This window comes from Dryobates pubescens, chromosome 13 (assembly GCF_014839835.1).
Source record: "Dryobates pubescens isolate bDryPub1 chromosome 13, bDryPub1.pri, whole genome shotgun sequence".
NCBI lineage: Eukaryota > Metazoa > Chordata > Aves > Piciformes > Picidae > Dryobates > Dryobates pubescens.
In genome coordinates this window covers 13,893,028-13,910,172 of record NC_071624.1, presented here as the reverse complement: position 1 = coordinate 13,910,172, position 17,145 = coordinate 13,893,028, and the positions used below count along the sequence as shown (strand labels likewise).

The 17,145-nt window shown below is 40.1% G+C and overlaps 1 protein-coding gene across 1 annotated transcript in view; it reads left to right on the top strand.

The window, feature by feature from the left end:
• The window catches only part of PIK3CA (phosphatidylinositol-4,5-bisphosphate 3-kinase catalytic subunit alpha), a 41,665-nt gene that overhangs the window by 4,986 nt on the left and 19,534 nt on the right, over positions 1-17,145 (top strand). The window contains exons 2-4 of the mRNA XM_054166784.1: positions 12,542-12,956; positions 15,070-15,279; positions 15,985-16,235. Of these exons, the coding sequence (XP_054022759.1) occupies positions 12,605-12,956; positions 15,070-15,279; positions 15,985-16,235 (813 nt within the window). The 5' untranslated portion in view covers positions 12,542-12,604. The remainder of the gene's footprint in view (positions 1-12,541; positions 12,957-15,069; positions 15,280-15,984; positions 16,236-17,145) is intronic.

Here is a 17,145-nt window from a genome sequence, read left to right as displayed (position 1 = left end):
CTTAAAATTGCTTTTTTGCCTTCTCATTATGGGTGGCAAACAACCAGTTTCAACTACCAGTTTATCAAGGCAGTCCCCACTGGTGAGAGCAAAGTGATTAGTAAGTATATTGTCACTTACCTTCTTGTAATTTCATGCTGTCACATCTGAAATCTTCTTCAAATTTCTTGTTAGGTATTGTAGAAGAGCACTTGTCCCAAGAAAACCTCTACTGGCTCTGTGAAAGAGCTATTTTTTTTAAGCTACGTCCAGACATCTTGAGTAGTCTTCATTGTGGTAACTGAGGATGTGTCCAAATAAGGTGCCACTTTTACTCTAGCAAGCTTGTTACAAAGATTGATTTTTAATAGATTGTTTGTATTTTTGTCTAAAATAGTAATATGTGAAATTGAAATTATACACTTAACCACTTCTGTGACTTTTTAGCTCAAAGTGCCTACAGTTGATTTTAACATTTTAATTGATGAGGTAGAGCTTGTTTTCCTCATGTTTAATTGTTTACCAGGGTTGTGGTTAGTAAAACTTTAACTTGTCTTCCTCTTCAACTTGCTCTGAAGTAGAGGATAAAGCACTGATGTTCTTATCACTGCTCAGCAGTGCTCCCTTGATCTTAGATGCCTCCAACTTTGGCTGTTTTGACATGCAGGGGAAGATGGCACAACTACCACCGAGAGATAAAGGATGGAAACAGAAGCCTAGGAGCAGCAAAACAGCAGAGTTGATACGTGAAGAAAAGCATAGCAAAGCCTATTCCTGACTGTGGAAACTTTTAAAATATGTTGTGAGATTACTTCACAATCCAGCTTTTCAACTTCTCTTTCATCACCTCTTTTCCAAGCCTTTTGTTGTACATCAGCAGATAGGATAGTACAATGAGCAACTTCAGGATAATATGACAAGTGTAACATTATTACAGCTTCCAGTTTCTTGCTGTCCTGATATGAAACCAGGTTATTTAAGCAACAAAAAAGGTTATTTGTAATATAGTCACATTTCCCTAATTAGTGGGGTTTATGGGTTGAAATTAAATCCAAAATTGCATGTGTTTGTGACCTGTTTTATTCAAGGGTTAAGTTTCACCAGGCTGAAAACTGCTTTGCAGTGGTGGTTTTTTGTTGTTTTTTTTTTTTAATATACACACACCTATGAAAACATTAACAAAATGTTTCCTGAGACTCATGTATTAAAAATACTTCCTTGTTTGTGCAGATTTGTCAAGTTCTCTTAAAAAGGCATCACTGACTGCTGCCAATATATTTTTTTTGCCTTTTCTTTTTTTTTTTTTTTAATAAAGGTCTTCATTTTTCATGTTTCTCTCTTCCAGAACTCTGTTTGTAGTAGTAGGCAGCATGGGCCTTAGTCTCAGTGTGTTTAATCTGGATATGGAAGTGACTTTCCATGTTGGGAAATTGAGAAAACTGTAAACTGTTGTGGAGATGTTTCTGGTGTTTGCTGTTCAAATACCTAAGAGCTTATGTTGCCTTTTCTTTGGAAAGTTCACGTTAACTTAAGCATTATTTGTTTAGGCAGATCTTAGCTGTTTTGTTCAGATGTAGTGAACACAAACAGCTCATACCCTGACCTTGTTAGAGGAAACAGTTTGGGTAGCAGCTTGAAGAGATGCACTAACAACAAGCTCAGTGTCCCAGTAGCCCCAAACTTGAAGTCATGTTTTCATGTTTGCACAAGAGTTTGTAAAGCAGATGCTTTGAATAGATATGTGCAGAGATGATAAACATTTGATGAAACATGCTGAAGAACCGTTTGTCACAGTTTACCATAGCTGTTTTTATGTTTCAGGCTGAAGTGTTTAGGACCTAATGACTTACAGGGTCACAACAACTCAGTGGGGTTTTTTGCATTTCTTGAACACACATACAAATTTACAGTGTCTCAGGTTGTGGTTGCTGCTTGGGCACTCAACCTATAAACACAGGGAAAAGTCCTGTTCAACCAGAGTCAACAGCTAGAATAAGAATAAAATTACTCTCCTTTAAGTTTCAGATTAACTTTGGTTTCTCTGTGATTTACATAAAGCAGTCAGATATGCTTCCAAAGTCAGTTATTCAGTCAACAGTATTGTTTCCCATTAAAAATCTGTTTTTCTGATGTGCATTGGTGCAATACACCTAAGTGATCTGTGACCATTACGGAGGTGAAGCCTCATGGGAGCATGCAGTGTTGCTAAGTGCTTTGCAGCTGAATACTGTCCCACTGTGCCACTCACGTACTTGGTGGAGGGTAGACAGGTCCACTACTGGAGTAAATAAAGGTCTGTTGATAATATTTTTATGGAAAACAGTTGGGGTTTACCTCTCAGAGGATTATAATCTACTGCCGAATAACTATTTAGTTCATCACTATTGATTGTATCACAAACAAGTCTGCTGGGAGCAGTACTTCATTATTCCTGACTCTTGAAAAGCCATGGTGCTTTCTTGCTGACTTCTGTACAGGCTATAATCACAACTACTACTACAGGGCAGAATTTGCAAGAAACTGGATTTGTTTGCTGTGTTGTTCCATGTGTTCTGTGCATGGAACAATTTGCTAAGAATCACTTTTGCTGTTTATGAGTAAAGAACATTTAGCTGCAGAATTGAAATTCATTGCAATAGTTATGCCTTTTACTGCCACAAACTTCCCTCTCTCAATAAATGGCTTTTAAAAGTCAGTGAAGAAATACCTCAGTGGAGAATGTATCAGTTTGGATTTTTCTAATTTAGGAGCTTGAACAAAGGAAGAAAAACAAACCTACTCTCATGGTTTTTTGCTGAGCTATGTGGTTCCTTACAAATGCTCTATCAAAAGTGAAGTTATTTACTGGCAAACAGGGGATGGGATGTAATATTTTGCTAACTCAATTCAGTAAGTCCATGCAGACTAAACCCATACTTCTATGAGTAAGGGTTGACTGCAGAGGTCAGTTAAAGTAGAACAAATGGAAAGCTAATTTATATTTGGATTTTGGAACAGAAACTTTGGTCTTCCAGTTTGCTGTTCTGTGTTTAATATTAAATATCTGCGAAGTTGCAAAAATGCTGCTATCCACTGCCACTCCAAAACCTCTGATTTTTATGCATTAGTTGCTTCCAGGGTCTGGACTAATTCAGAACAAGAGAAACTCTATCTCGACTTCAAGTTGCTGTTGGACTGCATCCTAAGGAATGTTACGTGGGAAGTGTACAACGTGCTGCAAGTCAGAGTTTGATGTCTTTTGCAGCTACTTCTTAGTAAAGGAAGGGCTCACAGGGTGAAACAGTAGAGGTGGATGTAAATTAATGAGTAGGAGTGGTCCTGATCTCAGACAAACTTTGAACACACATTTCTCTCTGTGCCTTCTGTCCAGAGGAGCTGGTCAGGTGAACGTTGTGGACTGAACCCTCAGGATACTGTGGCTTGTGGTAGAGAGGCAAGCATAGTGGTGTGGGGACTGTACTGCCTCTGGTTTACTGCAATGCTTTCTCTGCGCTTCTAGGTCTGCACAGGGGGAGTGAAAAATCTTTCCTCGTTTTCAGTACAACTAGAGGCTCATCTTGCTGCAGCAGAGTTACTTGCAAGAGCCAAGGTGTCATGTGTAGGGGAGATCAGCCCCAGGAAAGGCCCAGTATACAGCTCTGCTACGCAGCTGCTCCAGTTGGGTGAAGATTCAGACCAGAGCACAGAAACACCTGGATTTGCTCTGCTCCGGCTCCTTGTCTGTGTGTCAGCGCTTCCTGTTTTTAAAGATCCTGTTTACTGTCTGGGTTCCAATTATCCCAGGAAGGTGGGAGGATGGGAAGAAACATGGAAAGAAGAGTAAACAGCATTATTTAAGGCGGAGTTTTGTGGGTTTTATATATATATATATAGTCAGCATTTGCTACCTATCTGATCTAGTTTTATGAAGGACATTCTAGAGTAATCTTTCTTTTAGATCATCTTGCATTAATTTACAAAAGCAGATTATTTCTGCATGCAGAAATGGGTATTTGTAAGAAGAAGCAGAAAGTTGGTAATGCATATATGTTAAGGAGAAATATGTACTTGGAGAAAACTTTATTTCTGTTGATAGGAAATGGCATGTGGTGCTGGTTTTGTTGCCACACTTTAGGGCTTTTGATTAAAAGAGCTTGAAAGAATTTGAGTGCTACTGAGTGCACACCTAACTGTGGAGGAACAGCTCCAACCAGAATACAGCTATATGGGAGAGTAATTCTCATCCTGCTACGCATCAAGCAAGCTAATCATTGAAATAATGAGTAAGCAAATATGTGAAAAGAGGTGTGTTGCTTTTAATTCTTTGTTGTGCTCTAGAACTACTAGTCTTCTATAAATAACAAAATCCTTCCCTTTGAGGTGAAGCTAGAAATGGAATTACTGAATGATTTCAGACTCAGAGTTAAGATTTAATTCAAGGTTTTCCTTTGTTTAACAAAGAAAAAAATATCTGCCTTTAACTGGAAGAAAATGTTCTAGGACAGACATTCTGCTCTTGGTATGTCATGGGATCCCTAAGGAAAAAACACAGCCCTAGTGGGAGTTGCAGAGGTCACCAGCAACGTGCAAATGTTTCTTTCTCGTGATCCTGTTTTCATGGCTTCCAAATAATGAGTGAAGCTATAAACAATATGCCTACATGGATGGGGGAGGATGAGCAAGGGGATTTGAAAGTAAGTATTTACAAGGGTCTGTTGGGTTGCTTGGAGAGAGAAAAGGGTAGGGGGGGAAGACAGTAGCAATAATAAATCTGTTCACCTTGTTTTCATTTTAGCTGTTTGAGCCTGTATTTTTTTTTTTCCAGTAAGAGATAACATGCATGTTACCTCTTGGGCAATACCTTAGAGTGAGTTCATCTTTTTCCAGGATGATCTCCTCTCCATTAATTTTATTCCTGATATCTGAAAGTCATTACAACCAGCATCCAAGAATACTAAATTCTGAAACAATAGAAAATAAAAATAAATCTGCATCTAAGACAACTGAAGAAAATAGCTTTGAAACATAGTTAGCCCTTATTCTCATACCTAACTAAACTGAAACTTCTTTGCACTATTTTTCAGGGAGTTTTTATAGTCACAGGAAAAAAAGATAATCTTATTTCTGCTGCACTGGAATTCTACAGATGCTACCAGTACTGTTAGTGGGTTTTTTTTAAGGTCTGTCTAGAACAGTGCAAAGGAACTCAGCACAGGTGAAGTGGGTAACTACAAATGAAATTGGTAGTGTTTGGAAATACTTGCCTGTTTCTAGGAGGAAACTAAATGTGAAGATGTGTTTTGACAGTGTTAAATGCTTCTGTTTGTTTGTTTCCCTTGGGCTGTTGTTTGTGATCAGATAAGCAGTTCTGCGTATGGGTGCCTTTTCTGTGAAATAAGGCTGGAAGTCATACATTAAATGAAGCTGTGACTGCAGCAAACCAGCACTGCTTTCTGAGCAAAGCAATATTTCTGCTGCTTGAAACTGTGTAATAATGTTTTCATAGAGGACAATTTCAGACATATTTGTACAAGTCTTCCTGGATTTTGGAAAGATGCCAGCATGGCAAGCAGGAAGAACAAAAGGCCAGTACTGAAAATATCCAGTCTGGGACAGTCTTATTGTCACTGCAGGGCAAGTTTGGACTGCATCAAAATGAGGCAGGCAGCTCTGCCCAGTTTTTTATTCATGGTAAGTTTTGGAATGCTTGATGTGTCTGAAGATGAGAATAAAACATGTTGGCCTTTAGAAAGTTTGAAGTATCTTTCATTCTGAAAAGTGTTGCTCTTGTCCAAGGAATTATTTTGTGGTTTTCTTTAGTTCCCATTCCCCTTTTTGTTTTGGGGATTTCATAGATGTTTGAAAAAAGCTTTTTTTTGGGGGGGAGCATATATCTGTAGTTGATACTTCAGTCAGTTTGATAGAGAATCAAGAAAATTATATAACCTACACATGAGTGCTCAGTAATTAGAAACCTATAAACATAGCTGGATTGTTTAATGAGTAGAAGACTTTCTTAAGGCAGTGCTAAGAGTAGAGGAAAATTCTGCCTGGCAAGGAAATTGCATCTAGAGGCAAATCCTAATGAGCAGCTCTTTGATACCAGTGATACCACAAATTGTTATAAAACCTTGCTATGTCCTGTCTAAGAAAGCAATGTAATGGGATTTGCCTTGTGACTGGAAAAACTAATGGTCTTCCATTAAAGTGTGGTGGCTTACTGAATGACTAATACAGTTTCAAGTATGGACTGATAAAATTGGATGAAGCTCCTGTCTCTGGAGAACATGTCCTCAGAGAATTTAAAAAACAGGGGAAAAAAGTCTTATCAGTTAACTGGTTTATATGTAAATAGACATATTGTAATTCTAAAATACTGATATCTGTGGATCTGGTAGAATGTCTGTGAGTAATCTCTAGATCATAGTATCATAGTATCAGTCAGGGCTGGAAGGGACCACAAGGATCATCTAGTTCCAACCCCCCTGCTATGGTCAGGGACACCCCACACTAGATCAGGCTGGCCAGAGCCTCATCCAGCCTGGTCTTAAACACCTCCAGGGATGGGGCCTCAACCACCTCCCTGGACAACCCATTCCAGGGCTTCACCACTCTCACGGTGAACTTCCTCCTCACATCCAGCCTGCATCTCCCTACCTCCAGCTTCATTCCATTCCCCCTAGTCCTATCACTGCCTGATATCCTGAGAAGTCCCTTCCCAGCCTTCTTGTAGGCCCCCTTCAGATACTGGAAGGCCACAATAAGGTCACCTTGGAGCCTTCTCTTCCCCAGACTGAACAGCCCCAACTCTTTTAGTCTGTCCTCATAGGAGAGGTGCTCCAGCCCTCTGATCATCCTCGTGGCCCTTCTCTGGACACGTTCCAGCACATCCATATCCCTCTTGTAATAGGGGCTCCAGAACTGGACGCAGTACTTCAGGTGGGGTCTCACCAGAGCTGACTAGAGGGGGAAAATCACTTCCCTTGACCTGCTGGCCACACTTCTCTTGATGCAGCCCAGGATCTGATTGGTGTTCCGGGCTGCAAGTGCACACTGAGAGCTCATGTTGAGCTTCTCGTCCACCAGCACCCCCAAGTCCCTCTCCTCAGGGCTGCTTTCCAGCCAGTCACTGCCCAGCCTGGATTTGTGCCTGGGATTGCCTCGACCCAGATGCAGGACCCTGCACTTGAACTTGTTGAACCTCAACTTGGTCTTGCTGAACCTCAGATGGGCAAGATGAATTCATTACAGGTTATCTGTTTATAGATAGATAAAAAAATGAGTGCTCTCTTTGCAAACAAAGATTCTCTACGCTTTCTAATGGAAGAGCTCAGGAAGGTCCATTTTCCTTTTAGCAAGACCCATAAAACTTAGATCAGTGACACTCCTGCTTGAGATTCTTCTGACAAAATGTTAATGTACAAATCCAAAACATGTAGGGGGAAAAAATACTGCCAGTGTCCTGATGAGCCATAGATAATAGACACACAGGGATTTTACATGTAAAACTGTGGTGAAAACATGCAATAGCTTCAGATGTCTTTAGGGTAAAATGGGGGTGGGGTGGGGGGTGTGTTTGACTCAAGTTAATTTTTCATAAGCTTCTTTAAAGTAAGAACATGGAAAATACTACTTGGAGTACTAATGTTCAGAATCAATATTAATGCTCCTACAGTACAATTACTGAATTTCATCCTCACTGAGGTCAGTTCCTCAAGGGGAAGGAATTATTTTCAAAGGAATGAGCAGCAAACTTTATGCTGGAAGTTGCAGAGTTAACATATTGGTATGCCATCAAGAAGGCACTAAAGAAGAAATAATTATAGGCTGTAACTTGTAATAAAATATTCAGTAGTATGAAATTGAGGTTACCATGCCACTGCAGTTCTGCACAGTTCAGTGCTGTGAGGAATGTCTTATTCTAGATGTCAGACTTCAGCTGACTTCTGTACTGTAAGAAAACGTATGATATGAATTAGCATGTGTATTTGGAAGCAAGTAGGAATCAGTACTTTGGGAGGTATGTTGTTTAACTTCTGTTTTTCTTCCTCAGTGTATATTTAATATTTGTGAATGGAGTTTCAAAATTTGATTGCTTCTAGGCAAAGTGCTCAGCAAGGAGAGCTGGAGATCAGGAGAGCCATAATGAATTGAAAAGAATGTGATTTGATCTTTGAGTTTGGCTTTTGAGCCTCTGTAGATTTTTGGCAGGGGGGAAAAAAAGATTAAGGGGTTTTGGGGAGGTTAGGGATTGCAGGTCAGGGATTTCCCCTGTTTTTGGCAGGGGGGAAGAAAAAGTTTAAGGTATTTTTGGGAGATCAGGGATTGCAGATGTGATGCAGCATTCATTTGAAGTGTTTGTGTGTGCTCTTAGTTGGATTTAAATAACATCTCTCTAGAATTCTCCTAGAATTATAGTCCTTTTACTGTCGAAGAACATAATTGATTCTATTTATTCCAGGCAGCCTTCCAAATTTGAAAGTGTACACAGAAACACAAGCTGCCAACTATACTTCAAAACTGTTTCTGTTTACATTTTTGCTTTCCAAATCCAAACCCTGGAGGCGTGCTTACATGTGCAAGTAAAATGAATGTGCACACAGAGTGACTCCGTGCACCGTTCCAGCACTTGTCTGGGTCTTAGTTTAAAACAAAAACTGCTGGTTTGGTGCAGTTGCTCTTAAGAGAGTGTAGATTTTGGGGTGTTCCTTTTTGGACCATTTGCAAGTCTTTAAATCACAACTCAGTGCCATTTCTTTAATGTTTGAAATGTTTAAAAATAATAGAATGGAATTAACAAGGTCAGAAGAGACCTTTGAGATCATGAGTCCAACCTATCATCCAACACTATCTGAGCAACTAAACCATGGCACCAAGCACCCCATCCAGTCTCTTCCTAAACACCTCCAGTGATGGTGACTCCACCTCCTCCCTGGGCAGCACATTCCAATGGCCAGTCTCTCTTTCTGTGAAGAACTTCTTCCTATCACCCAGCCTAAACTTCCCCTGGTGCAGCTTGAGACTGTGTCCTCTTGTTCTGGTGCTGGTTGCCTGGGAGAAGAGACCAACCCCCAGCTGGCTACAACCAAGGTTGATAATTATTTTGAGAAAATACTTGCCTGAAAATATTTAATATGTGTGTTCCCCAGACCTGCTTCTATTTCTGTCTTAGAAATGATTGGTGGGGAGGGAGGTAAAATGAACCATCATTGTTGGAGCTGAACTAGCTCAGCACTGCTGCAGTCATGCTCATACCCCTTTGTAGACCCTGGTATTCATTTGACTCCAGGGTAATCTCAATAAGATGGCTAAAACAGCAGAAACATATCCAAGAGAGGAAAAGTGAATAGTTCTGTGCCACTTTGATCCATCTGACCCTGTAACAAGCTGACTCAGGGAGCATCAGTGCCAGCATGATGAAGGATGAGAACTCACACCTGGGGTTGGGAGAAGAACCCTCAGTTCAGAGAAGCCTCAGCAGGATTGTGGAACAAGACTTGAAAGACTGCTGGTGTAAACTCAGTCTGTGTTGTGAATATTTAATTTGGTTGTGGTCCATCTGTAGTATCACTGTTTGTATGTGTGGACAGAAAACTTCTTACAACTGCATGTTCTTGCTCTGTCTTTTCTATGCTGGCATATGCCTCAGAAGCAATGTGTTTCTGCCTATGCTTGTGATGAAGAAATGTAAATAAGCATGTGATTCACCATCTTGTTCACACTTTGATCAAAAATATGCTATTTAACCTTCTGGGTACTTCTTATCAGTAAACAGAGGATAGTTAGCAGTAATTCATAATTCCCCAAGTAACTCTCAGTGGTGTTATTTGGGTTCATTTATAATGTTTTGTAATTGGTAAGCTTTCCAATTTTGGCTCTTTAAAGTCATTGTGAGTGTGCTTTGAGCTTTCCCTTTCTGTATTTGCTCACTGTTTCAGTGAGGAGGGAAATTAAATAGCTTCTTTAAGTTCTTTTTAAGAAAGAAGTCAGTTGCAAAGCCCTCCTAAATAGGCATGAGGTGTTAGTGGACAAGCATTTTTCCAAACCTGCAGCAGCACTTTACTACTTTTGTTGATTTATTTTTTTTTGGTAAAGCCTGAACTACAACTACTAAGGAGGATAGCCCTATTGCTACTGAGAGTTGCTTAAGAAGCAGTGGATTTGGGAAAGCATTGTTTTCATTCAAATGCTTCTTTTTAACAACTGGAATGTGGCAGAAACAGGTATTGGATGTACTTATCATAGAATCAACAAGGTTGGAAAAGACCTCAAAGATCATCAAGTCCAACCTGTCACCCAACACCTCATGACTACTAGACCATGGCACCAAGTGCTACATCCAATCCCCTCTTGAACACCTCCAGGGATGGTGACTCCACCACCTCCCTGGGCAGCACATTCCAATGGCTATCAACTCTCTCTGGGAAGAACTATCTCCTTGCCTCGAGCCTAAACTTCCCCTGGAGCAGCTTGAGACTACTTGTAAAACAACTTTTCAGAGAATCAGTACCAAGCCATAGAAGTGCAGAAATGAGGCTTTATTTTTTTTTGTTAAATATATATGATTGTTTCTGTATGTGTCATTTTAGATATATATACACACTTATATATATATATAATATATATGTTTTATAAATATACTTTATATATATATAGGCACTTTATATATATATTTTAAAAATACTGAGCAAAGAACACACCTAGAGTTCATTGCCTTTCTGCCATAAGAGCTCTCAGAAAGCTGAAGAAGCAGAAGAGATAGGAAGCTGTTGGTTTGGGGGTTTCCCCTCTTTTCTGTTATTAAAAGAAGAAACTAAGGTAATGTGCAGCCCTAAGAGGGTTCTCAATTTAAAAGGTAAGTAAGAATGGTCAGTAGCCTGGTAGCTGTCTTGGCCCTGTGCTTTCAGCCAATTGGTTGAGGGATTGTGGACTGCTCTTTAGATGTCTGTTGATAATAGCCTCTTGCATAATGTACATGCTGAAGTTAATGCAATTATGGGCTAAGTAATGCAATAGTCACAATTTACATAACGTGTGATGGCCCTTGCAGAAAATCCAACTTACTGCAAAGAGAGTTGAGGTCGATGTTAAGTGATTCAGTGGAAAGGCTCTCTGCTCAGTGGCAGTCAGAAAAGGAACTTTATTAGGAAAGCAGTAGAAAGTTAGGACTCTGTAAATGTATCTTTGCTTTGGACCTGAATGGGGGATGCAGATAGATTTTCCCCTTAACCATGCAAAAAAGGTAAAGGTGTAAGAGATACAGAGGAGGTGACAAAGATCTAGACAACAGCCTAGATTGACTTCTGTGGAGAGAAGCACTGAATGTGGAACTATTACAGAAAAGTAGTGGGGAGGACACGATGGATCTTGGTAAAGTTAAAAGCAGTGAATGCAGAGCTCAGGAACTTGGTTTCAGTACAAGAAATCTAGGATGTCAGGTGGAAGTAGCAGGCTTCAGAACAAAGAAAAGCAAATATTTTATCACCTGTATTGTTCTTCACTCTTCTTATGAGATGCTAACAGTTTGGGGGAAATGCCCTGGGCATACTCACTAGTTCTTGATGGATTTCTTTCACAAATACATAAATATTGCCTCTGGTTGAGGAAATTAAAAATAGCTAATGATTAGGAAAGCTTATTGATGAATTGTTGTGGCATGCTTGCCTAGCCTGGTTCTGCTGCTATTTGACATCTGTTCTTAGCTACCTGGCTTTAAGACATTTCTGCTCTCTCTAGATACAGGTTTTTTGTACCTGCTCAAAGCCAGCATAAGGCAGTGCTGCTGGAAGGTCAGACACGTGTTCCTCTCCTTTCCTTTGGCTTGGCAAAGGCATTCATGCAGCTGCCAAAGGGAACTAGGTCAGGGAATTTATTCTAAAAAAACTAAGCCCAACCAAAAAGAGTTTAATGGATCTCAGTTCTCCTGTAGAGAACAGGTTTTGTTGCTGGTCTGAGTAGCTTATACCAATCAAAAAAAGATAGGGCCAAGTTTTGTGTGTACATGAATTCTTAAAAGCAAGTTTAGAGGGTGGGGGTTTTTGTTTTGCTTTGGGTTTTTTATGTAAATGCTTAATTATTATGTTAGTGGTGTTTGGGATGAGAGAAAGTTTTTTAGAACAAAACAAACTGAAGCATTGGTTTGAGCAGAGCTGATGGTTTGTATCTCATCCAAATGATCATGAGTGTCACTTTCCAATTAAAAACGTTCAGAACTGGGTTGGAGATTTACTTAAAATTTGCTGTCATCATTGGAATATTAAATGTTTTCATCCCCATGCTATTTAAGTGGTTTTAGCATTAAATTGTAAGCTTAAAAAAATTGAATCCTCTCTCTTTTTAAGACTGCATGTGTATCAGCATTATTTTCCAAACTGATGTGATGCTGCCATTAACAGTTTTGAGCAGAGATTTTACATCAAACAGAAGTTTCTTGGACCTCAATTTTGTGAGGATTTCCTTTTATGCAAGCAGAATATGACTGTGAATATTCATCTGTGGTTACAAGTGGTGAACAGTTTTATCTGGCATTCCTTGTGATATTTGTATCCTGAATTTAATGTTTACATTTCCACTTTTCACTCAGGGTTGCTCGTACGAATCACTGCTTGAAAAACTTCCAGCACAAAGCTATTTAAAGACTTAAAAAATGCCTCCACGACCGTCATCTGGTGAACTATGGGGCATCCACTTGATGCCACCGAGGATCCTTGTGGAATGTCTTCTCCCAAATGGAATGATAGTGACTCTAGAATGCCTCCGTGAGGCCACCTTACTGACTATTAAACATGAACTCTTTAAAGAAGCGAGAAAATACCCACTCTATCAGCTCCTTCAAGATGAATCTTCTTACATTTTCGTAAGTGTTACGCAAGAAGCGGAAAGAGAAGAGTTTTTTGATGAAACCCGGAGGCTTTGTGACCTGCGACTGTTTCAGCCTTTTCTAAAAGTCATTGAACCAGTAGGTAACAGAGAAGAAAAGATCCTTAATAGAGAAATAGGTGAGAATTATGTTTTATTTATACATACCTAATCTGTTTAACTGGCTTCTCCTCTTCCAAACATGGAACAAAGTATTGAGATAGGTGGTATCCTACACATAGGCCACAATAACCCCATGCAGTGCTACAGGCTGGGGTCAGAGTGGCTGGAGAGCAGCCAGGCAGAAAGGGACCTGGGGGTACTGGTTGACAGTAGGCTGAACATGAGCCAGCAGTTTGCCCAGGTGGCCAAGAAGGCCAATGGCATCCTGGCCTGTATCAGGAATAGCGTGGCCAGCAGGGAAGTCATTCTCCCCCTGTACTGAACACTGGTTAGGCCACACCTTGAGTACTGTGTCCAGTTCTGGGCCCATCAGTTTAGGAAAGATGTTGATTTACTTCAACATGTCCAGAGAAGGGCAACAAAGCTGGGGAGGGGTTTGGAGCACAAGCCCTTTGAGGAGGGGCTGAGGGAACTGGGGTTGCTTAGCCTGAAGAAAAGAAGGCTCAGAGGAGACCTTGTTGTCCACAACTACCTGAAGGGAGGTTGTAGCCAGGTGGGGGTTGGTCTCTTCTCCCAGGCAACCAGCACCAGAACAAGAGGAAACAGCCTCAAGCTGTGCCAGGGGAGGTTTAGGCTGGATGCTAGGAAGAAATTCTTCACAGGTAAAGCGCTTGCCCATTGGAATGGGCTACCCAGGGAGGTGGTGGAGTCACCATCGCTGGAGGTGTTTAGGAAGAGACTGGATGGGGCGCTTGGTGCCATGGTTTAGTTGATTAGATGGTATTGGATGGATAGGTTGGACTCGATGATCTCCAAGGTCTTTTCCAACCTGGTGTATTCTATTCTGTTCTATTCTAGTTGTTACCTGCACCTGGTAAAGTTTGCTTTTGATAACTGCCAGTCGTTGCATCAAATGTCCAAAGATGCTTTCATAAACTGTTTCACTCATATATAAAGTCTTTACTTTGTATGTTGGTTAAAGGACATTTTGTTTTCTTGTTTCATATTCATGGGGTTTCATATTATGAAGAGCAAAGCCTGCTCTGTTGGTTTGGAAGTCAGTTTCTTTTGAAGCTTACAGAATTGTAAACTTGGGATTTAACTGCAAACCTTATACCACATTTGTGATTGAACACATTTTAATACTGCTCTGTCTTGCTTAGAATATAAGATTTCAGAAATGACACATTTTCCCTCCAAGCCCCCTTTCTTACACAAAGGGCAGGGGAAACAAAAATACCTGATTTTGGAGAGGAGGAGGGGAGGCAAATTGTAATGTTTTGAATCAGTTCTGGAGTAGTTTATCATTTCGCATTATCCATTGAGAAAGCACAGGAGGACTAGTGCACATTTCAGCATCTAGGTTGAGTATCTAAATTCAGGCAGTGCATACCTACTCCCTTTTGGTTGCAAACAGCTGTACATTGCAGTGGTAGAGTCTTGTCAACCAGAAATACTTGTTCTGGGGTGCTCCTAATTGTTAAACTTCATTGTTATGAATGCATCATAGGTAAACTACTTCTGCTTTGTAAAGCTTATCCAACTCAAGTCCTGGGGAGAACAGCAGATGACTAATCATGCAACAGGACCATTGGAAGCTTCCACTTGAACATTCATGCACAAATAATTATTTATGCAAGTAATCTTATTAGAGTAAGTGGAATTACATCAGAATGGAATAGACTGGAATGGAAGAGACCTTCAAGATCATCATGTCCAACCTATCATCCAACACCACCTAATCAACTAAACCATACAACCAAGCACCCTATCAAGTCTCCTCCTGAATACCTCCAGTGATGGTGACTCCACCACCTCCTTGGGCAGCCCATTCCAATGGGCAATCACTCTCTCTGTGTAAAACTTCCTCCTAACCTCCAGCCTAAACCTCCCCTGGTGCAGCCTGAGACTGTGTCCTCTTGTTCTGGTGCTGGTTGCCTGGGAGAAGAGACCAACCTCTTGAGACAGAGGACCTGAAGACCTGAGAAGTGAATTCTAATGAATTATTCTGTGCCAAAGAGTTCATTATCTCTCTCTTGGAATGCTGGTCACAGTAGCATAGTTCACTTGAAAACAAGAAATATTTTCTTATGCTACAATTTTTTTATTTCTGCTTCTTCCCCACTGTAGGTTTTGCTATTGGCATGCCTGTCTGTGAATTTGACATGGTTAAGGATCCAGAAGTACAAGACTTCAGAAGAAATATTCTTAATGTTTGTAAAGAAGCAGTGGATCTTCGAGATGCCAATGCACCACACAGTAGAGCGTTGTATGTCTACCCTCCAAACGTAGAGTCTTCACCTGAGCTACCCAAACACATATACAATAAACTAGATAAAGGTAAGATAAATATTCACAGTAGAAACATGGCGTCTTAGTGCTTGAAATCAAAGAACACAACTGGTATCCATAATAAAACAGTAATTCACTGTTTTGGTACATTCTAGCCATGCCTTAAGGTGTAAGTTATTCAGAAGAACTTTCTTTAATAGTGTAGATTCAAAAGGAAGACAATACTTAAAAATTACAGGGTTTTGCTATTGTAATAAGTAGCTCTTGAAATATAAGTTGATAAATAGAGCTGTTGTGTTTTGTTTTGTGTAATGTGTAGGAACAGCTTCCTGGGTTTGTTTTCCTTTTCTCTGACATTCAGAAATGTGAAATTAAGTTATGCTGAATCATCAAATTATCTTTCAGTCCTCAAATGTGAAACAGCTATTAGTGGCTTATTGCAGGCTTTAATAGTCAGTAGCATTTTGTTAATAAAAATATTCTTAAACTCAAGGACTAAAAGTTTCAATTGGCACTGGAGTCAAAACTAAACTGAGCTCATGTAGTGACAAACCCTTTGGCATTTTGGGCTCTGAGTCTTGCCTACATCTTGTTTCAGCAGAACTTCGAGAAGTTCTCAGTGTAGGGGGGATGGGAGTTATTTTGAGGCTTTGGGGGGGGGTATGTTAGTGAATTTGGTGTGTTGTTGCTTTGCTTGTTTGTTTTGAAGCTATTGAAAATGATAGGCCTAACATTTTTTAATGTTTATTCTAGGGCAAATTATAGTGGTGATATGGGTAATTGTCTCGCCAAACAATGATAAGCAGAAATACACCTTGAAAATCAACCATGACTGCGTGCCTGAGCAAGTCATTGCTGAAGCAATTAGGAAGAAAACACGAAGTATGTTGCTGTCAACTGAACAACTGAAACTTTGTGTCTTGGAGTACCAGGGCAAATACATTTTAAAAGTGTGTGGCTGTGATGAGTACTTGTTAGAAAAATATCCACTAAGCCAGTATAAGGTGAGTAACATCATGGATTTACTCTGACATACACTGAAATAATCCAAGTTTGTGAGGGAGAAAAGTGACCAATGCAGTGACTGGCTTGCTTTTTCATGACATTAATTAAAAACATAGGAAGTGAAAGTGTGTGCCTCTTGAGATTAATTGGCTAATGCATGTGTGCAGTGTACTTATTTGTTGCTGTATGCACTTCAAAACAAAAAGGGAGAGAGAAGATAATTTAAACTAGAATTTGTATCACTCGTGTGATTTTTCTTCTTTGAACGAAGAAGTTTAACTTTAGTGTTACATCAGTGGTAAGTACCTTCAGAACTATCTTAGAGTTCTGATGGTAGGAGGTGAGTTATGCTTGACTGAACTCGATGTGGTACAGAAGGAAATTCTATCAGATGTTAAATTGAAGCTACCATTGCTACTCCAAATCTTGTCTCTTCCCCCTCTTGAGGTGGAAAACATCTAAGCAAGCTATTTGTTTTCACAGTTACTTCTATCTTGAAATTTTTTATCTTATTAAAGAAATTATAAACTTAGAGCACTACATCAGTCATTGTTAAATCTTCATTGTGGCTGGCTGCCCTTCTTGCCTCGGTTTTATAACTGCTGTTGAGTGTGAGACAGAACTGCTGACAGAAGAGCATCGGAGCAGACAACAGTGTTACCCTGTAGATTTCCTGACAGGCTGCTGCTGCTTCCTCTTTGAGGAATGTATTGTTGTAATAAACAGTTTCTATTCCTTCGTCCAAAATGGTTGACAGTCTGCCCTCCAGAGTAGTGGAGGAGAGAAGGGGGCTGGAGGATCCTGAATAATGGGAAAGGCAGCTCTGTTCTCTGGGAGCTGGGGAACAAGTGCAGGCATACATGAATAATTTTGCACAGTCATGTGGAGATCAAACACCAGACCTATTTG